This window comes from Corythoichthys intestinalis, chromosome 13 (genome assembly GCF_030265065.1).
Source record: "Corythoichthys intestinalis isolate RoL2023-P3 chromosome 13, ASM3026506v1, whole genome shotgun sequence".
Taxonomy (NCBI): domain Eukaryota; kingdom Metazoa; phylum Chordata; class Actinopteri; order Syngnathiformes; family Syngnathidae; genus Corythoichthys; species Corythoichthys intestinalis.
Window position 1 is genome coordinate 46,420,194 of NC_080407.1, and position 23,222 is coordinate 46,443,415.

Consider the following 23,222-nt stretch of genomic DNA (forward strand, 5'->3'; position numbering starts at 1 on the left):
TTCAGATACTTTTTCATACCAATGTAGATCTTGAGATATTAATTTCGAGTGAGGCTGTCATAACTCCTGTGGCTGGTGGAGCGTAGCAACTCTCAATAACAGAGGGGTTTCCAAACAACTAGCACGAACGTATCAGAAACGAATGGCACCACATTGGGTCCATTTTGCAGGAAATGTAAACAGTTTACAATTCGGGTTCGTACCTAAAAAAACAAAAAAACAAAAAAAGGAAACCAATGTTGTCGCTTTACTTGAAAATAGAATAGACTTTATTTCTTATTATTTGTCATTATAAATAGTACAATGAGATTAAAAGTAATGTTCTGATCGGACACATATTGTTGAAAAATGACATTTCACAATATCGTACCATGAATTAGTATATTTAATGTTGTAAAGTTAGCACAGTAATGAACACGGATTCAAATGTTAGTTGCTTTAAAAGATAAATCTCATAATCTGATACGGTTAAACCTCTATTGGTCAATTCAACTTTCGTATTTCTATTACTTTTTTTTTTTTTTTTTGGATTATAATAAAAATGCCTTTCAAAATATTTTTTAAATTAGTAAATACATTAAAAAAATAAATAAGATGTGAATAATAACTAAATTTTTGGACAAATTGCGTAGGGTTACTACCCGAGAAACTTCCTCGCGTCACTTCCTGTTGACTTTGGGTCACTTCCTGTTCATTTTAGGGTATCAATGGATCAATTCTTAATGATTTTTGGGCATTACCACACCACTCCTTGATTATTTTAGGTCACTTCGTGTTGAATTTGTGTGATGACCTGTTAATTTGGTGACTTTGTATTCATTTTGGGGCATTATTTTGTCATACCTGGGTAAATTTCAGCTTATTTTGGCACTTCCTTTTCACTTTTGGGTTATTCGGGGGGACATTTTTTGTTGATTCGAGGGCATTTTCATCTGATATAAAGTAGTTCTATCCTCCAATAACACGATACAATCGATTATAAAAACAAAAGAAAATCATAGTATTTAAACGCACGCTCTCCAAAAGGTTAAATCAGTAAATCAACTTTAGTGCTGCAATACCCAACAAATGTCATTTTACAAGAAAAACAATCATGTTAATGATTACGTCAAGATGAACTGTTGTCGTCATGCGTTTTGGTGAATTAGTTGAAAGTACGTCTAATTAGCATTTTTATTGCTAGTTTGCTAACAACCACGAAAGCAGCAGTAGGCAGGATGCAGTGAGCAGACTGCTATTGAAGAGTGTTCCACTTGAAACCGCTGTAAAACAAATAAGGAAAAAAAATGAGTCACTCACGGATGAACTTGAAGCGTAGTTGAGCACTTTTTCGAACAACTTACGCGTGCCGCCAACAAAAATGAAGGAGGTGTCCACGTTGAAATCTGAGATGTTTGGCGCGGCGTCGATCAAAACTTGCCCGATGACGGTATTGTTGGGCACGGAGCTGGCCGTGAAACTCAAATCCATGTTGTTGATGATGGAGCCGTTACTGATTCGAACAGAATTGTTAGCATTAATACCAATCGGGGTCTGTGATGAAAGCCCTAAATGGGAACTGACCTGAATGAAACCACGGTCAAGAAGCGGAATGAAGCGAGTTTTCGGAAGAAAACTTCAAGCTGTGGAAACACAAGTAAAAATTTAACACGTAAAAAATTGAGTTTGAGTGTCTTTAAAGAACAGTTTTAATGTGCCACATGGGAGTTCATCATCGTTTACTTTAAACTTATTGCACGACATTGAAACTGTGCCAAGATTTAGAGGAGTAACATCCTCCTTTTGAATGGTACTTACGGTTTTCTTGATAAGGTCCGCTCGATTGATAAATGCTGCAGAAGCTGGATTCAACAAGTCCTGGGTAAACTGCTCTCCCGCCGATCGGAATGACAGTCGACGCGTTGCAAGAGCAGTGGTTGTTGCTGATGTGACGGTTGTTGCAGTTGTTGATGCAGCTACAGTTGTTGGCGCAGTTGCAGTCGTTGACGCAGCTGGAGTTGCTGACGCAGTTGTTGGCGCAGTTGCAGTTGTTGACGCAGTTGCACTTGTTGGCGCAGTTGCAGTTGTTGATGCAGCTGCAGTCGTTGGCGCAGTTGCAGTCTTTGACGCAGCTGTAGTTATTGACGCTGTTGTTGGCGCAGTTGCAGTTGTTGGCGCAGTTGCAGTTGTTGACGCAGTTGCAGTTGTTGGCGCAGTTGCAGTTGTTGGTGCAGTTGCAGTTGTTGACGCAGTTGCAATTGTTGGCGCAGCTGCAGTTGTTAGATTTTTTTCTATAAGCGTCGGTCAGGAAACATTAAGTGGGTGAATTCAGAAATGGATCTCGACTGAATGAATGGTAGCTTACCAAGGGCGACTATGGATTCAGGGTCGATGGTTAGATTGGCGTTTGTGTTGTTCAGGCCCTCTTTTAACGTTAATGCCACATTATCTGGTTCAGGAAGTGCTTCGCCTGACGTGCTGTTGTTTATAAACTCGATGTCCACATCCGCCTCAACATTGTCATCCGCTCGAGTCCGGGGTGGGCTGCGCCTGCATTGGAGAGATATTATTACCAGAGTTTGAAGACGACATCGACATCAGTCCGGGGCTTATGTTACCTGAAACCTGTGACGACGCAGCGGCTGTATGTTGTGTATCTCCGCCTGTATATGAAGTCATACTGTGAGGAGAACATGCACATTAACTCCAGTGACTTCAAATAATTAGGAAATAGTAAACTGTTGCTCTACTCACCAACAAGAAGATTCTATCAGCAAGGTTCTGGAATTGTTCACTCGCAGGGTCTGCCAGTTCTGGTACGTATGGTTCGATCAATACCACAGTAACAATGATTACAAGATCTGGAGGTGGTAGAGGAGTCGTTGTGGGAGTTGTTGCTGTATCAGGCGTGACTTCGGTGGTTGGGGTTGTGGTGGCATTTGTCGTCGGCGCGGCGGTGGCGTTCGTCGTCGGGGCGGCGGTGGCGTTCGTCGTCGGGGCAACGGTTGTAATTATCCTTTCTGAAAGTGTCAATCAGGAAACATATAGTAGGTGAATTCAGAAATGGATCTGGACTGAACGAATAGTAGCTTACCGATGCCTTCTATGGACTCAGTGTCAATGTTTAGGGTTGTGTTTGTGTTGTTCAGGCCCTCTTTTAATGTTAACGTCACATCATCCGGTTCAGGAAGCGCTTCGCCTGACGTGCTGTTGTTTGTAAACTCAATGTCCACATCTGCCACAACATTATCATCCTCTCGAGTCAGGGCTGAGCTGCGCCTGCATTGGTGAGACATTATTGCCATAGTTAGACGATAAAATTGACATCAGTTCAGGGGACATGTTACCTGAAGCTTCTGACGATGCAGCGGTTGTATGTTGTGTACCTCCGTCTGTATATGAAGTCGTACTGTGAAGACAACACGCACATCAGCTCCAGTGACCTCAAACAATTAGCAAAAAGTTAGCAAAAGCAATTAGCAAACTGTTGCTGTACTCACCAACAAGAAGATTCTATTAGCAAGGATACGGAATTGGTCACTCCCAGGGTCTGCCAGTTCCGGTACGTATGGTTGGAAAATTACTGCAACAATAATGACGACAAGAGCTGGGCGGGGTGTAGGAGTAGTGTCTTCTGACGGTGTGGTATCTACAGGTGGGGATGGTGTGGACTCTTCTGGCGGGAATGGATCTACAGGCGGGGACAGGGTGGCGTCTCCGGGTTGCGTGGGGCCTTCGGACGGCATGGGATCCTCGGTTGGTGGGGGGCCTTCAGACGGCGTGGGCTCGTCGGGCAGCATGGTGCCTTCGGGCGTTGGTGGGTCTACGGGGGATGAGGGATCTTCGGGCGTTGGGGGGTCTACGGGGGATGAGGGATCTTCGGGCGTTGGGGGGTCTATGGGGGATGAGGGATCTTCGGGCGTTGGGGGGTCTTCGGGCGTTGGTGGGTCTACGGGGGATGAGGGATCTTCGGGCGTTGGGGGGTCTACGGGGGATGAGGGATCTTCGGGCGCTGGGGGGTCTTCGGGCGTTGGTGGGTCTTCGGGTGTTGGTGGGTCTACGGGGGATGAGGGATCTTCGGGCGTTGGGGGGTCTTCGGGGGTAGGTGGGTCTTCGGGCGTTGGTGGGTCTACGGGGGATGAGGGATCTTCGGGCGTTGGGGGGTCTTCAGGCGTTGGTGGGTCTTCGGGCGTTGGTGGGTCTACGGGGGATGAGGGATCTTCGGGCGTTGGGGGGTCTACGGGGGATGAGGGATCTTCGGGCGTTGGGGGGTCTACGGGGGATGAGGGATCTTCGGGCGTTGGGGGTTCTTCGGGCGTTGGTGGGTCTTCGGGCGTTGGTGGGTCTACGGGGGATGAGGGATCTTCAGGCGTTGGGGGGTCTACGGGGGATGAGGGATCTTCGGGCGTTGGGGGGTCTACGGGGGATGAGGGATCTTCGGGCGTTGGGGGGTCTTCGGGCGTTGGTGGGTCTACGGGGGATGAGGGATCTTCAGGCGTTGGGGGGTCTTCGGGCGCTGGTGGGTCTTCGGGCGTTGGTGGGTCTACGGGGGATGAGGGATCTTCGGGTGTTGGTGGGTCTACAGGGGATGAGGGGTCTTCGGGCGTCGGGGGGTCTTCGGGCGTTGGTGGGTCTTCGGGCGTTGGGGGGTCTTCGGGCGTAGGTGGGTCTTCGGGCGTTGGTGGGTCTTCGGGTGTTGGTGGGTCTTCGGGCGTAGGTGGGTCTTCGGGCGTTGGTGGGTCTTCGGGCGTTGGTGGGTCTACGGGGGATGAGGGATCTTCGGGCGTTGGGGGGTCTTCGGGCGTTGGTGGGTCTACGGGGGATGAGGGATCTTCGGGCGTTGGGGGGTCTACGGGGGATGAGGGATCTTCGGGCGTTGGTGGGTCTTCGGGCGTTGGTGGGTCTACGGGGGATGAGGGATCTTCGGGCGTTGGGGGGTCTTCGGGGGTAGGTGGTTCTTCGGGCGTTGGTGGGTCTTCGGGCGTTGGTGGGTCTACGGGGGATGAGGGATCTTCAGGCGTTGGGGGGTCTTCGGGCGTTGGCGGGTCTTCGGGCGTTGGTGGGTCTACGGGGGATGAGGGATCTTCGGGCGTTGGGGGGTCTACGGGGAATGAGGGATCTTCGGGCGTTGGGGGGTCTTCGGGCGTTGGTGGGTCTACGGGGGATGAGGGATCTTCGGGCGTTGGGGGGTCTACGGGGGATGAGGGATCTTCGGGCGTTGGAGGGTCTTCGGGCGTAGGTGGGTCTTCGGGCGTTGGTGGGTCTACGGGGGATGAGGGATCTTCGGGCGTTGGGGGATCTTCGGGCGTTGGGGGGTCTTCAGGCGTTGGTGGGTCTTCGGGCGTTGGTGGGTCTACGGGGGATGAGGGATCTTCGGGCGTTGGGGGGTCTACGGGGGATGAGGGATCTTCGGGCGTTGGGGGGTCTACGGGGGATGAGGGATCTTCGGGCGTTGGTGGGTCTACGGGGGATGAGGGATCTTCGGGCGTTGGGGGGTCTACGGGGGATGAGGGATCTTCGGGCGTTGGGGGGTCTACGGGGGATGAGGGATCTTCAGGCGTTGGGGGTTCTTCGGGCGTTGGTGGGTCTTCGGGCGTTGGTGGGTCTACGGGGGATGAGGGATCTTCGGGCGTTGGGGGGTCTACGGGGGATGAGGGATCTTCGGGCGTTGGGGGGTCTACGGGGGATGAGGGATCTTCGGGCGTTGGGGGGTCTTCGGGCGTTGGTGGGTCTACGGGGGATGAGGGGTCTTCGGGCGCTGGTGGGTCTTCGGGCGTTGGTGGGTCTACGGGGGATGAGGGATCTTCGGGCGTTGGTGGGTCTACAGGGGATGAGGGGTCTTCGGGCGTCGGTGGGTCTACGGGGGATGAGGGATCTTCGGGCGTTGGGGGGTCTTCGGGCGCTGGTGGGTCTTCGGGCGTTGGTGGGTCTACGGGGGATGAGGGATCTTCGGGCGTTGGTGGGTCTACAGGGGATGAGGGGTCTTCGGGCGTCGGGGGGTCTTCGGGCGTTGGTGGGTCTTCGGGCGTTGGGGGGTCTTCGGGCGTAGGTGGGTCTTCGGGCGTTGGTGGGTCTTCGGGCGTTGGTGGGTCTTCGGGCGTAGGTGGGTCTTCGGGCGTTGGTGGGTCTTCAGGCGTTGGTGGGTCTACGGGGGATGAGGGATCTTCGGGCGTTGGGGGGTCTTCGGGCGTTGGTGGGTCTTCGGGCGTTGGTGGGTCTACGGGGGATGAGGGATCTTCGGGCGTTGGGGGGTCTTCGGGGGTAGGTGGTTCTTCGGGCGTTGGTGGGTCTTCGGGCGTTGGTGGGTCTACGGGGGATGAGGGATCTTCAGGCGTTGGGGGGTCTTCGGGCGTTGGCGGGTCTTCGGGCGTTGGTGGGTCTACGGGGGATGAGGGATCTTCGGGCGTTGGGGGGTCTTCGGGCGTTGGTGGGTCTACGGGGGATGAGGGATCTTCGGGCGTTGGGGGGTCTACGGGGGATGAGGGATCTTCGGGCGCTGGAGGGTCTTCGGGCGTTGGTGGGTCTTCTGGCGTTGGTGGGTCTTCGGGCGTTGGTGGGTCTACGGGGGATGAGGGATCTTCGGGCGTTGGGGGGTCTACGGGGGATGAGGGGTCTTCGGGCGGTGGTGGGTCTTCGGGTGTTGGTGGGTCTACGGGGGATGAGGGATCTTCGGGCGTTGGGGGGTCTTCGGGGGTAGGTGGGTCTTCGGGCGTTGGTGGGTCTTCGGGCGTTGGTGGGTCTACGGGGGATGAGGGATCTTCGGGCGTTGGGGGGTCTTCGGGCGTTGGTGGGTCTATGGGGGATGAGGGATCTTCGGGCGTTGGGGGGTCTACGGGGGATGAGGGATCTTCGGGCGTTGGGGGGTCTTCGGGCGTTGGTGGGTCTACGGGGGATGAGGGATCTTCGGGCGTTGGTGGGTCTACGGGGGATGAGGGATCTTCGGGCGCTGGGGGGTCTTCGGGCGTTGGTGGGTCTTCGGGCGTTGGGGGGTCTTCGGCCGTTGGTGGGTCTACGGGGGATGAGGGATCTTCGGGCGTTGGTGGGTCTTCGGGCGTTGGTGGGTCTACGGGGGATGAGGGATCTTCGGGCGTTGGGGGGTCTTCGGGCATTGGTGGGTCTACGGGGGATGAGGGCTCTTCGGGCGTTGGGGGGTCTTCGGGCGTTGGTGGGTCTTCGGGCGTTGGTGGGTCTACGGGGGATGAGGGATCTTCGGGCGTTGGGGGGTCTACGGGCGTTGGTGGGTCTACGGGGGATGAGGGATCTTCGGGCGTTGGGGGGTCTTCGGGCATTGGTGGGTCTACGGGGGATGAGGGATCTTCGGGCGTTGGGGGGTCTTCGGGCGTTGGTGGGTCTTCGGGCGTTGGTGGGTCTACGGGGGATGAGGGATCTTCGGGCGTTGGGGGGTCTACGGGGGATGAGGGATCTTCGGGCGTTGGGGGGTCTTCGGGCGTTGGTGGGTCTACGGGGGATGAGGGATCTTCGGGCGTTGTGGGGTCTACGGGGGATGAGGGATCTTCGGGCGCTGGGGGGTCTTCGGGCGTTGGTGGGTCTTCGGGTGTTGGTGGGTCTACGGGGGATGAGGGATCTTCGGGCGTTGGGGGGTCTTCGGGGGTAGGTGGGTCTTCGGGCGTTGGTGGGTCTATGGGGGATGAGGGATCTTCGGGCGTTGGGGGGTCTTCAGGCGTTGGTGGGTCTTCGGGCGTTGGTGGGTCTACGGGGGATGAGGGATCTTCGGGTGTTGGGGGGTCTACGGGGGATGAGGGATCTTCGGGCGTTGGGGGGTCTATGGGGGATGAGGGATCTTCGGGCGTTGGGGGGTCTTCGGGCGTTGGTGGGTCTACGGGGGATGAGGGATCTTCGGGCGTTGGGGGGTCTACGGGGGATGAGGGATCTTCGGGCGCTGGGGGGTCTTCGGGCGTTGGTGGGTCTACGGGGGATGAGGGATCTTCGGGCGTTGGGGGGTCTTCGGGGGTAGGTGGGTCTTCGGGCGTTGGTGGGTCTACGGGGGATGAGGGATCTTCGGGCGTTGGGGGGTCTTCAGGCGTTGGTGGGTCTTCGGGCGTTGGTGGGTCTACGGGGGATGAGGGATCTTCGGGCGTTGGGGGGTCTACGGGGGATGAGGGATCTTCGGGCGTTGGGGGGTCTACGGGGGATGAGGGATCTTCGGGCGTTGGGGGGTCTACGGGGGATGAGGGATCTTCGGGCGTTGGGGGTTCTTCGGGCGTTGGTGGGTCTTCGGGCGTTGGTGGGTCTACGGGGGATGAGGGATCTTCGGGCGTTGGGGGGTCTACGGGGGATGAGGGATCTTCGGGCGTTGGGGGGTCTACGGGGGATGAGGGATCTTCGGGCGTTGGGGCGTCTTCGGGCGTTGGTGGGTCTACGGGGGATGAGGGATCTTCGGGCGTTGGGGGGTCTTCGGGCGCTGGTGGGTCTTCGGGCGTTGGGGGGTCTTCGGGCGTAGGTGGGTCTTCGGGCGTTGGGGGGTCTTCAGGCGTTGGTGGGTCTACGGGGGATGAGGGATCTTCGGGCGTTGGGGGGTCTTCGGGCGTTGGTGGGTCTTCGGGCGTTGGTGGGTCTACGGGGGATGAGGGATCTTCGGGCGTTGGGGGGTCTTCGGGCGTTGGTGGGTCTTCGGGCGTTGGTGGGTCTACGGGGGATGAGGGATCTTCGGGCGTTGGAGGGTCTTCAGGGGTAGGTGGGTCTTCGGGCGTTGGTGGGTCTTCGGGCGTTGGTGGGTCTACGGGGGATGAGGGATCTTCGGGCGTTGGGGGGTCTACGGGGGATGAGGGATCTTCGGGCGTTGGGGGGTCTTCGGGCGTTGGTGGGTCTTCGGGCGTTGGTGGGTCTTCGGGCGTTGGTGGGTCTACGGGGGATGAGGGATCTTCGGGCGTTGGGGGGTCTTCGGGCGTTGGTGGGTCTTCGGGCGTTGGTGGGTCTACGGGGGATGAGGGATCTTCGGGCGTTGGAGGGTCTTCAGGGGTAGGTGGGTCTTCGGGCGTTGGTGGGTCTTCGGGCGTTGGTGGGTCTACGGGGGATGAGGGATCTTCGGGCGTTGGGGGGTCTACGGGGGATGAGGGATCTTCGGGCGTTGGGGGGTCTTCGGGCGTTGGTGGGTCTTCGGGCGTTGGTGGGTCTACGGGGGATGAGGGATCTTCGGGCGTTGGAGGGTCTTCGGGGGTAGGTGGGTCTTCGGGCGTTGGTGGGTCTTCGGGCGTTGGGGGGTCTTCGGGCGTTGGTGGGTCTACTGGGGATGAGGGATCTTCGGGCGTTGGGGGGTCTACGGGGGATGAGGGATCTTCGGGCAGTGGGGGGTCTTCGGGCGTTGGGGGGTCTTCGGGTGTAGGTGGGTCTTCGGGCGTTGGTGGGTCTACGGGGGATGAGGGATCTTCGGGCGTTGGGGGGTCTTCGGGCGTTGGTGGGTCTTCGGCCGTTGGTGGGTCTACGGGGGATGAGGGATCTTCGGGCGTTGGGGGGTCTACGGGGGATGAGGGATCTTCGGGCGTTGGTGGGTCTACGGGGGATGAGGAATCTTCGGGCGTTGGGGGGTCTACGGGGGATGAGGGATCTTCGGGCGTTGGGGGGTCTACGGGGGATGAGGGATCTTCGGGCGTTGGGGGGTCTACGGGGGATGAGGGATCTTCGGGCGTTGGGGGTTCTTCGGGCGTTGGTGGGTCTTCGGGCGTTGGTGGGTCTACGGGGGATGAGGGATCTTCGGGTGTTGGGGGGTCTACGGGGGATGAGGGATCTTCGGGCGTTGGGGGGTCTATGGGGGATGAGGGATCTTCGGGCGTTGGGGGGTCTTCGGGCGTTGGTGGGTCTACGGGGGATGAGGGATCTTCGGGCGTTGGGGGGTCTACGGGGGATGAGGGATCTTCGGGCGCTGGGGGGTCTTCGGGCGTTGGTGGGTCTACGGGGGATGAGGGATCTTCGGGCGTTGGGGGGTCTTCGGGGGTAGGTGGGTCTTCGGGCGTTGGTGGGTCTACGGGGGATGAGGGATCTTCGGGCGTTGGGGGGTCTTCAGGCGTTGGTGGGTCTTCGGGCGTTGGTGGGTCTACGGGGGATGAGGGATCTTCGGGCGTTGGGGGGTCTACGGGGGATGAGGGATCTTCGGGCGTTGGGGGGTCTACGGGGGATGAGGGATCTTCGGGCGTTGGGGGGTCTACGGGGGATGAGGGATCTTCGGGCGTTGGGGGTTCTTCGGGCGTTGGTGGGTCTTCGGGCGTTGGTGGGTCTACGGGGGATGAGGGATCTTCGGGCGTTGGGGGGTCTACGGGGGATGAGGGATCTTCGGGCGTTGGGGGGTCTACGGGGGATGAGGGATCTTCGGGCGTTGGGGCGTCTTCGGGCGTTGGTGGGTCTACGGGGGATGAGGGATCTTCGGGCGTTGGGGGGTCTTCGGGCGCTGGTGGGTCTTCGGGCGTTGGGGGGTCTTCGGGCGTAGGTGGGTCTTCGGGCGTTGGGGGGTCTTCAGGCGTTGGTGGGTCTACGGGGGATGAGGGATCTTCGGGCGTTGGGGGGTCTTCGGGCGTTGGTGGGTCTTCGGGCGTTGGTGGGTCTACGGGGGATGAGGGATCTTCGGGCGTTGGGGGGTCTTCGGGCGTTGGTGGGTCTTCGGGCGTTGGTGGGTCTACGGGGGATGAGGGATCTTCGGGCGTTGGAGGGTCTTCAGGGGTAGGTGGGTCTTCGGGCGTTGGTGGGTCTTCGGGCGTTGGTGGGTCTACGGGGGATGAGGGATCTTCGGGCGTTGGGGGGTCTACGGGGGATGAGGGATCTTCGGGCGTTGGGGGGTCTTCGGGCGTTGGTGGGTCTTCGGGCGTTGGTGGGTCTTCGGGCGTTGGTGGGTCTACGGGGGATGAGGGATCTTCGGGCGTTGGGGGGTCTTCGGGCGTTGGTGGGTCTTCGGGCGTTGGTGGGTCTACGGGGGATGAGGGATCTTCGGGCGTTGGAGGGTCTTCAGGGGTAGGTGGGTCTTCGGGCGTTGGTGGGTCTTCGGGCGTTGGTGGGTCTACGGGGGATGAGGGATCTTCGGGCGTTGGGGGGTCTACGGGGGATGAGGGATCTTCGGGCGTTGGGGGGTCTTCGGGCGTTGGTGGGTCTTCGGGCGTTGGTGGGTCTACGGGGGATGAGGGATCTTCGGGCGTTGGAGGGTCTTCGGGGGTAGGTGGGTCTTCGGGCGTTGGTGGGTCTTCGGGCGTTGGGGGGTCTTCGGGCGTTGGTGGGTCTACTGGGGATGAGGGATCTTCGGGCGTTGGGGGGTCTACGGGGGATGAGGGATCTTCGGGCAGTGGGGGGTCTTCGGGCGTTGGGGGGTCTTCGGGTGTAGGTGGGTCTTCGGGCGTTGGTGGGTCTACGGGGGATGAGGGATCTTCGGGCGTTGGGGGGTCTTCGGGCGTTGGTGGGTCTTCGGCCGTTGGTGGGTCTACGGGGGATGAGGGATCTTCGGGCGTTGGGGGGTCTACGGGGGATGAGGGATCTTCGGGCGTTGGTGGGTCTACGGGGGATGAGGAATCTTCGGGCGTTGGGGGGTCTACGGGGGATGAGGGATCTTCGGGCGTTGGGGGGTCTACGGGGGATGAGGGATCTTCGGGCGTTGGGGGGTCTACGGGGGATGAGGGATCTTCGGGCGTTGGGGGTTCTTCGGGCGTTGGTGGGTCTTCGGGCGTTGGTGGGTCTACGGGGGATGAGGGATCTTCGGGCGTTGGGGGGTCTACGGGGGATGAGGGATCTTCGGGCGTTGGGGGGTCTACGGGGGATGAGGGATCTTCGGGCGTTGGTGGGTCTTCGGGGGATGAGGGATCTTCGGGCGTTGGGGGGTCTTCGGGCGCTGGTGGGTCTTCGGGCGTTGGGGGGTCTTCGGGCGTAGGTGGGTCTTCGGGCGTTGGGGGGTCTTCAGGCGTTGGTGGGTCTACGGGGGATGAGGCATCTTCGGGCGTTGGGGGGTCTTCGGGCGTTGGTGGGTCTTCGGGCGTTGGTGGGTCTACGGGGGATGAGGGATCTTCGGGCGTTGGGGGGTCTACGGGGGATGAGGGATCTTCGGGCGTTGGGGGGTCTTCGGGCGTTGGTGGGTCTTCGGGCGTTGGTGGGTCTACGGGGGATGAGGGATCTTCGGGCGTTGGAGGGTCTTCGGGGGTAGGTGGGTCTTCGGGCGTTGGTGGGTCTTCGGGCGTTGGGGGGTCTTCGGGCGTTGGTGGGTCTACGGGGGATGAGGGATCTTCGGGCGTTAGGGGGTCTACGGGGGATGAGGGATCTTCGGGCAGTGGGGGGTCTTCGGGCGTTGGGGGGTCTTCGGGTGTAGGTGGGTCTTCGGGCGTTGGTGGGTCTACGGGGGATGAGGGATCTTCGGGCGTTGGGGGGTCTTCGGGCGTTGGTGGGTCTTCGGCCGTTGGTGGGTCTACAGGGGATGAGGGATCTTCGGGCGTTGGGGGGTCTACGGGGGATGAGGGATCTTCGGGCGTTGGGGGGTCTTCAGGCGTAGGTGGGTCTTCGGGCGTTGGTGGGTCTACGGGGGATGAGGGATCTTCGGGCGTTGGGGGGTCTTCGGGGGTAGGTGGGTCTACGGGGGATGAGGGATCTTCGCGCGTTGGGGGGTCTTCGGGGGTAGGTGGGTCCACGGGGGGTGGGGGGTCTTCGGGCGTTGGTGGGTCTACGCGAGGCGTGGGGTCTTCAGGTAGTGAGGGATCTTCGGGCGTTGGTGGGTCTACGAGGGATGAGGGGTCTTTGGGCGTCGGGGGGTCTTCGGGAGGTGTGGGGTCTTCGGGGGGCGTGGCGTCATCGGACGACGTGGCGTCATTTGATTGCATGGCGTCTTCAGAGGGCGTGGCGTCATCCAATGGCATTGCAGTGATCATCACAGTCATGGTGCCTAGAAAAGATTGGTAGCGTACATTCAACTTTTGAAACAATTTGATTTTTCGCTTGGTCGAGAAATTTGGAATTTACCGTAAAGCATCAGCAAAGATATCACTGCTGCTCGAATCATTTTTTTTTTTGTCCTCCAACCTGCAAATCACATGAAATCCAAGTCACTTTTGCACGACTGCTTTTTTTGCATTTTTCTATTCAACTATTGTCAAACGTTAATTTGTAAAATTATGTTTTGGAATGTGCATGAAACAGCCTTTTGGTCCACACAATACAACAACAAAAATTACATTTAATATCGCTATTACTGATGACTGATTTCTCAATCAATTTATTTTTCCAATGAAGACATGAACTGTTTGTAAAATACAATCTTTTTTAGAATGATCATAATGATAATAAAATAAAAAGGTATTAATGCATCATAATAACATGGCACCTCCCCAAATATTTATGTAATAAAATGTTAAGTGTTCCCATCATGTTTGCCATGTCAGCAAATTGTATTCTACATCTTGTTCAATTCAGTACTAAAATCAAAATATCCACTTTTTTATAAGAAAGAAAATAATTTGTATCAATTAAGACCAAATACTGGATTTCCATTAATATTAGATACACTAATGGTTTCCCTTTCTCCAATATTTTTTAAAATCAGAGAAAAAACTTATCTCTCCCCAGACACCGAGTGCAGAAACGATATCTTGGGGGAAAACAATTAAAATGTCCAATCAGAATAACAAATTATGAATAAAAATAATTAGAAAATTTTAATATCAACAAAAATTTAATTGCCATCACTTGAAACTTACCTCAGTTCTGTATTTTTGTGTCGTTTTCTATATTCTCATCCTTACGTGTGTACTTTTGTCCACCCGCAGTGATGCTCATTCTTCAACTTTGCTGTAAGATAAATGATGCAGATGGAGGCATATATATATGAACGAGGGATGGGAAGGGTTGTGGGATATCTGGTGAATCTCGCCAAGGTTGGAAAGTATCAAGTGAGGCAGAGGACAAAACACAGAAAACTGCCAAAACGGCCCTCATTTCTGTTTCTGTTCATTGCACGAGACAATGATTGACACATTCCGCATATATCAACCGACGGGGCCGCATTTTTATTCAAAACCATGCAATTTTCTTCTTGGTGTGGGTTTGGACATTTCAAGTTTGGGGACTTTAGGGCTACAAAAAGGCCTCGTTTTTGCTCAAAATGGAGTGACAAGTACACAAATATTAGCAAAATAACAAAATGTACAAAAAAAAAAGAACAATTCTAGACGTACAATTTATTTAAACTGGGAAGGCTGGAAGCGACGGGTTATGTTTAATGGCCACTGATGGTGATAAACGTTCGATGTTTCTCATTATTTATTTTATATTTTAAATGTTTCCCTATTTATTTATTAAAGTTAGTTAAACAGTTTTTTTTTCTTTTTTAAAATATTTAAATATAATTTGTTTTTTTTTTTGTATTTCGAGTTTTAGAAAAAGGGGGGGAAAACGTTTTTTCATTTTTTTTTTGACATTTTTATTCATAAAAGTTGATTAAAACAGTAAATGTTATGAATAGTGTTATGACATTTGTTTTATTCTTATTAGAGTGGTATTGACAAGTTTGATAATTTTGAAGATTTTCCTCTGTAAATCTCATAATTTGGAACAAAAATACAAGATAAATATATCATATTGGAGATGAACAGAGTAATATTAGAAACGGAAATGAAGTGCATAGGATGGACAGAAAGCTAGTCTGCGTGGCTGTTGCGTGTTTGGTGGAGAGCACGTGCGGCTGGATGTGATCGGGCGCGCTCGAGCGGGGGGCCCAGGGCCAGGATTGGCAATGGGGTGGCATAGGGTCGGTTGCCGACGAGCTTACACTCACAAGGGATTCACAGAGCTGATTTGTGTACACTTCACCCATCCCAATCACTTAGCTTATAGACTCCCTCACCCCTCTTCCCCTTCTTTCCCTGGTCAACAGGCCCCCACATGGTGTCAACCTGAAATATATCTAGTTGACGATAGTACCAACATATTCATAGTCAGTGTAGGAGTTCAATATATTTTTTGTTGTTGTTTGTGTATCTTTTCTTTATTTTCTTGTTTATTTTCCTCTGTTCCCCCATTATCCCTTCCTGTTCGCTGCTTTGTCGCAATAAACGAGGTACAGTATGTTGAATGATCACAATGGGAATATGTCATACTCTCAATGTAGAACTGTAAAACTGTTCAGACTAACCGGACACTTAGACTTCCCCCAAAAAACTGTTATAATTAATTAAACAAAAATAGGCCAGTGCATAAATTTAGGCACCCTTACAGATAAAATGATCAATTTTTAGTAGAGCTCCAGGGTGGCTCCCGCGCGGCATTTCCACTCATCTGCAGGACTATCAAATGTCTGACGAGATTCACGCATAACTAGGTGCAATGAGACACACGTGATCAGGCAGCATAGAATAGGATACCGACATATCCACACTCACAAGGGATTCACACAAATACTGGGTTCTACACCTCTCATGGCTGATTTGTGTACATTTCACTCCTCCTAATCACTTATCTTCCTGACCCCCCACACCCCTTACTCCTTGGTCAACAGGCCCCCACATAGTGTCAAAGGTAATACAGCTACCTAACTATAGCACCAACATATCCATAGTTAGCGTTAGCATTCAATATATTTCTTGTCGTGGTGTGTGCTTCATCTGTCTCTCTCTCCTTCTTTACACCCCCCCCCCCCCCCAACAAACACCTTCCTGTTCGCTGCTTTTTCCTGATAAAAGAAACACATTGAATCATCACAATGGGAGTATGTCATACTCGGAGTATATCATACTCCCAATTCAGACCAATAGGACAGTCAGATTCCCATTTTCCGTGTCAAGCAGCTGAACAGGACAGGTTAAAAAAAATTTAGGAAGACTTAAATGCGCCCCACCCACCCCCACCCACTCTCTGCCGTCCCTGTAAATAGTATAATAATAATAATTTTATTGACAAATGATAGTACACCTCTACATAACATTGCGTCCTTTTATTATATTAAAGTAAAAAAAAGATCAACTTACAATAAACTATAACTTTATTAACATTGTTTTGTTTGTAACAGAAAAGACTTAAAAACTAGAACTACTAAGGTTGGATCAGTTCATACAAATCCCTTTTGTGTCCAGAGAAGGGTCATCTGACCCTAAGTAGCATATCTTTTGTGAGCATTGAGGTCCTCATTAGTCATTCCAATTGACACTCGCAAAACCACAGGGTTGGATTGCTCCAATTAGCATTTTGAGAGTTTGCATGGCAGTGCTGCCTTGGCTTTGTCGGACAGTGGACCGCTCAGGCAGGTAATCGGGCGGACAACCTTTTATACATATTCCAAAAGCTGCAGTTTGCCTATACAAGGTACAGTGTAATAAAAAATTAAACCAAACATTTTTTATGTAGTGACATATGACACGTCGCCCTTATCCCGGGGCTAGGTGTTGGAGGTCGTTGCCGAAGCAATTTTTCCTCCTGCGCCTTCTTTGCGCCCACATGAGAGTGAGCCAATTCCTTTGCAAGACCACCAAGAAGTCCACCCGTCTCTCTTGCCTTCCGGTGCATGCCTGAAACAACACATATGCATTCAGTGCTGCCATGTCATTCATATTGTAGAACACGGCGGCTGGCCATTGCTGTGTTACTCCGTGTTTGAAAAAACCAAGAGAGCCCTGGATTTGCAAATATTCAAGATGCTAATTGCAGCTATCCAGAGTGAACCCCCACCCCTTCACACCTAGGCAGCGACGCCACAGGAGTGTGTAGGGCGGTTGTGTACTTGATTGCTTGTTTGAGTGGTCTTTTGTTTGACAAAGCCAAGTAATCAGTTTGTTATCGGTGTCATTTGACACCTCTCTGTTATTTTTTATTGCAACACCCCCCCCCCCCCCCCAGGACTTCCAGTGTTAAAGAACATCATATGCCTGAGTTAAAAAAATATATATAAGTCAGTTCCAAACTGTAAAAATACACTGAAAGTACATTTTTGACCATTCAATACTGAAAAATACAATTTGATCAAATCAATGAATAACAACAAATTCAAAATTGATTAGCAACATTAACTCATGAGGACATTATGCTCAACAATTTGACCGAAAAAACAAACAAAAAACCCAAAAACGCAAAAACGACAGTGTCATTGGACAGAGGGACTTTTTTAAATTCTTGCTGCAGCCAATATCAGCTCCTTTGCTATGGTGTGGGGTTGTCTTGCACTGAGCAACTTGGTATGCCACCTTATATGATGTTAACAGTACTCGCTGGTTTACTGATGTAACACTGACAAAGCGGAACGATTTTTGGCAATATTTGGCACGTTATCGCTGGGGGGGGGAAATCAAGCAGCTTATCAATATGATTGGGGTCTAACCCCCAATAGCTTCCAATGAGGTCTGGATATGGGCTGAAAGTATTTTTGACCATTCTTCCTGGCAAAACATCTGCAGCTCAGGCAGTCTTTCAGCTCCTCCGCGTGTTCATTTTCAATTCAGGTGAGATGGCTAAACTAAACTGTTGAATGAAGACTGGAGACAAGAGATACTACGCTGTTTTAATTTCCGAAATTTCTGGGTGCATTTAGTTACAGAAAACGCTGCATAGAGAAAATGCACAACAAGCAAAGTGTTCAGTCTTCCTGATACACAGGTAATAAGGTGTGTGGAAAATTTGGTGGTTAGCTCTTCTCATGGGTAAACCTCAACCATGAGAGACAGAATGTGGGGAAAAAAACAGAAAATCACATTGTTTGATTTTTAAAGAATTTATTTGCAAATTATGGTGGAAAATAAGTATTTGGTCAATACCAAAAGTTCATCTCAATTCTTTGTTATGTACCCTTTGTTGGCAATAACGGAGGCCAAACGTTTTCTGTAGCTCTTCACAAGCTTTTCACACATGGTTGCTGGTATTTTGGCCCATTCCTCCATGCAGATCTCCTCTAGAAGCAGTGATGCTTTGGGGCTGTTGTTGGGCAACACAGACTTTCTATGGGGTTGAGATCTGGAGACTGGCTAGGTCACTCCAGGACCTTAAAATGCTTCTTACGAAGCCACTCCTTTGTTGCCCTGGCTGCGTGTTTGGGATCATTGTCATGTTGAAAGACCCAGCCACGTCTCATCTTCAATGCCCTTGCTTATGAAAGGAGATTTTCACTCAAAATCTATTGATACATGGCCCAATTAATTCTTTCCTTTACACAGATCAGTAGTCCTGGTCCCTTTGCAGAAAAACAGCCCCAAAGCATGATGTTTCCACCCCCATGCTTCACAGTGGGTATGGTGTTCTTCGGGTGCAATTCAGTATTCTTTCTCCTCCAAACATGACAACCTGTGTTTCTACCAAAAAGATCTATTTTGGTTTCATCTGACCATGGATCATCCAAATGCTCCCTAGCGAACCACAGACGGGCATGGACGTGTACTGGCTTCAGCAGGGGGACACGTCTGGCAGTGCAGGATTTGAGTCCCTGGCGGTGAATTGTGTTACTGATAGTAGCCTTTGTTACTGTGGTCCCAGCTCTATGTAGGTCATTCACTAGGTCCCCCCGTGTGGTTCTGGGTTTTTTGCTCACCGTTCTTGTGATCATTTTGACGCCACGGGGTGAGATCTTGCATGGAGCTCCAGATTGAGGGAGATTATCAGTGGCCCTGTATGTCTTCCATTTTCTAATAATTGCTCCCACAGTTGATTTCTTTCCACCAAGCGTTTTACCTATTGCAGATTCAGTCTTCCCAGCCAGGTGCAGGTCTACAATTTTGTCTCTGGTGTCCTTTGACAGCTCTTTGGTCTTGGCTATAGTGGAGTTTGGAGTGTGACTGACTGAGGTTGTGGACAAGTGTCTTTTATACCGATAATGAGTTAAAACAGGTGCCATTAATACAGGTAACGAGTGGAGCCTCGTTAGACCTCTTTGACAGCCAGAAATCATGCTTGTTTGTAGGTGAGCAAATACTTATTTTCCACTCTAATTTGGAAATAAATTCTTTAAAAATCAAACAATGTGATTTTTTGTTTTTTTTTCCACATTCTGTCTCTCATGGTTAAGGTTTACCCATGTTGACAATTACATGCCTCTCTAATCTTTTCAAGTAGGAGAACTCGCACAATTGGTGGTTGACTAAATACTTATTTGCCCCACTGTATTTACCTGAAATTTTTGTTCCAAATAATCAGCGATTTACAAAGGGAAATCTTAAAACTTCTCTCGGGGCAGCTCAAACTTTTGCAAACCACTGTATTTCACTGTTGATTTCAAATATTTAAACATATTTTCAAGTCTTTTTATATTTAATTTCAATGTGTGTTTTTTTTTTAAATGTAAGTATTCTCTTTGTTTTAAGTATTGTCAAAAGTTTTAGTTTTTCAAATAATTTATAATCCTTAATACTTATATATTTTAAAATGTTGAAATATATTTAGGAATATTTTTATTTTTGTAGTTTGATTTTAAAACAACTAAAAGAAAAAAAACTAAATATTCTTTTTGTTTGGGGTAATAAATAGTAAGCATTTTGTAATTTCTGCACTCCTCGATCAAAGCAGATGATAATCTATGTCATCGAATCAAAACTTAATATTTGATTCGTAATACAATAATACATTGAGCCCACATTTGAATTTGATGTGTGAGAAATATGGCAGCCCCGCCCACATTTGTCAGTCAAGGTGTGTCTTATCAAAGGAACAATATTTTGCCGTTGATGGAAAGCGGTTATCACAAGCTGCGTGCAGGCATGCGACTGAGACGTCGCTTAAAGGTGCGGCGCCAGAAGTGATATCAATCGCAGCTTAAAACGTACTTCTGCAGTCCTCCAAAGTCACATTTCCTTCATTTTAGATGTTAAAAAGCTCAAACAAACACTCATTTTTCTTTCATGAATCTGTCATTGTGGGGTCCGAATATGCGATAGTACAAACAAAGTAGCTAGATGTCCTATTTTTAGTCCGACTTGACGCAAAACGAAACCGGTTCATGTTTGCATTAGATGCTTATCTCTAGCTGATCATGACGGCAAAGTTTTCTTGACCTTTGTCTTTTATTTTGACATGCATTTTTTGCATGTCTAACATATTTCCAGGGTGTCTGTGCTCAGATTAGTGTCCGATTAGGGCTGCTGATTTTGTCGCCGTCCCTCGTTTTTGTTCCCCCTTATGGGTGTGACTGAAACGTCCTCGTAGGACAGAAATATGTTCTTTTTTTTTTTTCATGTTATTAATCACTGCAATTTAGCAAGCTCATTGAACGTTTTGGCTAGTTTATCACATTAGGACAGTGGTTCTTAACCTAGCTAAAGGTAATGAACCCCATAACTTTAACATATGCATTAAAAACTGATGTAGCTAAGCTATAGCATGCTAATATCTGAGTGAATTCCACTTCAAATTTCAAATATACTACACATATTTGTCCCTTTTGCTGTTGATTTTCTCATTGGAAAATGATTTTTTTTGGCTTAATGTGTACATTCTGTTGCATCCTTGCATCACATACTATTTTCATAGTGTAAAATGTGACGAAAAATGTTTGTTTGTTTTTTGTTATACTTACTTGTACCAAGTGCGGGGCAACCTTCCACTGAGCAAACCTCCCATTAGATAAAGGGCTAGTGGTTGAAAGAAATGGAATAAAGCCTGTAAATTGGGGGCAAACCAGTCCAAAATTGGTCTAAAAAGCCACTTTGCCTTTAGTCAGTGTACAAAAATAGGGCCCTGTGTGTCAAAACCCTGGGGTTTGATTGAACCCAGGTTAAGAACCACTGCACTAGGATGATAAAAATGCTTTATTGGTTGTGATGATAAATTCTACTTGCTCCTTTTGATTTGTTTTTTTTGGAGCTCGCAAAAGGATGCGTCGGACCCGATTTGATTCCAAGGCTTTAAGTTTGACACTTATAACTAAAGATCACGTCATTGTCAAAGTATCAGAATCGGCAAAAAAATATCGGACATGCCTTTTTTAAATATATATATATTTTTTAATTAAATCGTTTTCTAATTGTATTTAACGTTACAGACAAAATTTCCTACACTCATCCAGAGTCTTTAGTTTTGGCTTAAAGTAGGGCTATCAAATTTATCGCGTTAACGGCGGTAATTAACTTTTTAAAAATGAATCACGTTAAACTATTTAACACAATTACCGCATGCGCTGCACAACCCACTCACGCATTGTCGCATTCAATCTATAATGGCGCCGATTTACCCATATATAGCACTAAAAATCAGCGTAATATGAATAGAGTGAATTTAGGCAGTCTTTGGAGCCTTTTTTAAATGGCTAAAGCCTTAAAATCCCTCTCTCAACAATTAGAAATATTGTTAGGAAGCAATGTGGGGAAGTAAGGTTTTTCTTTACACCCTATGTTATTTGGGATAGTTAGCCATTTTTTTGTGGGAATATGTGTCGGAGCCATTTGTTTAGAGCATTGTTAAAAAAAAAAAAAAAAAACTAGCATTTTATAGCATTTAAGCTAGTGGACTTTTTCTATGTAAGTTAGCCAATTGTTCTTTTTGTTTTACATAGATTCTAATTTTTTTTTTAATTATACTGTTTTAGGCTCAGCTCAGGTATTTTAATTTTTCATGTTCCTTATCCGATTACTCGATTATTCGAACTAACTAGTCCATCGATTAATCGACTACTAAAATATTCGATAGCTGCAGCCCTAGTTTATTTGTTATAATAAACAAATACAGTACTTGTGTACCGTATGTTGAATGTATTTATCCATCTTGTGTCTTATCTTTCCATTCCAACAATTTATTTTACAGAATATATATATATAATTTACAGAAAAATATGGCATATTTTATAGATGGTTTGAATTGCGATTAATTGCGATTAATTACGATTAATTAATTTTTAAGTTGTAATTAACTCGATTAAAAATTTTAATCGTTTGACAGCCCTACTCAAAACCGATTTCCAGAAAAACTGGACATTGGACGTTACTCATCTGTGATGCTACTGAAATTTCTTGCTGGACTTGAGCTATGAAGAAAAGAAGATAACAACTTGTTTGGCAACCTGACTTCAGGAGAATAGAAAGAGAAAGAGCTCGAGTAGAAATTGAGGAAATCGCAATGACCTTTCATATGATAAAAAGGACTGATTCCTATGGAGGTAGATTTGTGTCTTTATTATTCAATCCAAAAAAAAGTTGCTTCAATCAAAATATATATTTTCAATCGAAGAAAACTTCACTTCAATAAAAAAAATGTGTTTGAATGCAAAAATAAATTTGAAAGTCAAAAAAATATATTTGAAAACTATTTTTCTTTGATTGATTTTTTTTTTTTTTTTTTTGATTGAAACACCATTTTTGATTTAAGTCATGTAATTTTGCGTTTGGACCACATTTTGGCTAGGACATTTGTGTCTTTATTATTCAATCAAAAAATAAATTGCTTCAAACAAAAAAATATTTTTTTTCAAAAGAAAAATCACTTCAATCAAATTTTTTTTTAAAAAATCAATCGTAGAAAAAAAGGTTTGAATGTGAAAAAATATGGCTACACTGGTACGGGGGTGTGGAATGATGTCACACACCCGTACCGGTGCCCTATATTCGGCTTAGACTCCAGCAGTCTCCGATGGCTGGATGGAGCCCTGGTGGCCATTATGCTTGCTTCATGCTTTTATGCCATTGGCGTAGTCACCTGCCACTCACACATGTCGGAAGTAGCGTTGAAGTTGAATCTTTGTGTCAAAATGATTCAATCGAAAAAAAGTGCCTTCAAAACTTTTTCCACTTCAAAAAAAAAAAGTGTGTTCAAAACTTTTTCCACTTTGAAAAAAACAGAGTTTAAAACGTTTTACTTTTCAAAAAAGTGACACTTCAATAATTTTTTTTTTTTTTCGAAAAAATGTATTTTTGCAAATGATTTTTTTTCTTTGATTAAAAATAAATTTTTGATTAAAGCAACTTTTATTGCGACTGAATGATTTTGAAACAAATGTCCTACCCCTAATATGGCTCAAACACAAAAAGGATTGCTTCAATCAAAGAAAACAGTTTGAATGAAAAATAAAGTGTTCAAATGCGAATTTCTGAGTCTCAAATGTTTTTTTTTACGATTGAATATTTTTAAAAAATTTGATTGAAGTGATTTTTCTTTTGAAAATATATTTTTTTTTGTTTGAAGCAACTTAATTTTTGATTGAATAATAAAGACACAAAATGTCCTAGCCAAAATGTGGTCCAAACGCAAAATTACATGACTTCAATCAAAAATGGTGTTTCAATTAAAAAAAAAACTTGACTTAAATAAAAAAAAATAAAAAAAAAAATCAATCAAAGAAAAATAGTTTTCAAATATATTTTTTTGACTTT

The 23,222-nt window shown here is 49.1% G+C and overlaps 4 protein-coding genes across 4 annotated transcripts; 1 reads left to right on the forward strand and 3 right to left on the reverse strand.

Moving 5' to 3' along the window:
- Positions 1-246: 246 nt before the first annotated feature.
- LOC130928488 (mucin-5AC-like) lies at positions 247-3,803 on the reverse strand. The gene is made up of 10 exons (XM_057855142.1): positions 3,480-3,803; positions 3,327-3,388; positions 3,074-3,258; positions 2,734-2,999; positions 2,598-2,659; positions 2,345-2,529; positions 1,798-2,270; positions 1,564-1,622; positions 1,344-1,492; positions 247-1,262 (listed from the first exon to the last, which is right to left on the reverse strand). Exons 1-10 carry the CDS (start codon positions 3,777-3,779, stop codon positions 1,180-1,182), a joined length of 1,824 nt encoding a protein of 607 aa, XP_057711125.1. The 5' UTR covers positions 3,780-3,803; the 3' UTR covers positions 247-1,179.
- Positions 3,804-3,869: 66 nt separating this feature from the next.
- On the reverse strand, positions 3,870-5,090 carry LOC130928677 (cell surface glycoprotein 1-like; the record flags this gene model as incomplete). The annotated part of the gene is made up of 1 exon (XM_057855394.1): positions 3,870-5,090. A coding segment is annotated over one exon (1,221 nt), but the record flags the coding sequence as incomplete, so codon positions are not given.
- Positions 5,090-11,897, forward strand: LOC130928678 (uncharacterized PE-PGRS family protein PE_PGRS54-like). Its single transcript, XM_057855395.1, has 3 exons — positions 5,090-5,204; positions 5,303-11,792; positions 11,843-11,897. Exons 1-3 carry the CDS (start codon positions 5,090-5,092, stop codon positions 11,895-11,897), a joined length of 6,660 nt encoding a protein of 2,219 aa, XP_057711378.1.
- Positions 11,898-11,956: 59 nt separating this feature from the next.
- Positions 11,957-13,758, reverse strand: LOC130928679 (cell surface glycoprotein 1-like). Its single transcript, XM_057855396.1, has 4 exons — positions 13,653-13,758; positions 12,919-12,978; positions 12,069-12,841; positions 11,957-11,992 (listed from the first exon to the last, which is right to left on the reverse strand). Exons 2-4 carry the CDS (start codon positions 12,956-12,958, stop codon positions 11,957-11,959), a joined length of 849 nt encoding a protein of 282 aa, XP_057711379.1. The 5' UTR covers positions 12,959-12,978; positions 13,653-13,758.
- Between the last annotated feature and the right edge of the window lie 9,464 nt (positions 13,759-23,222).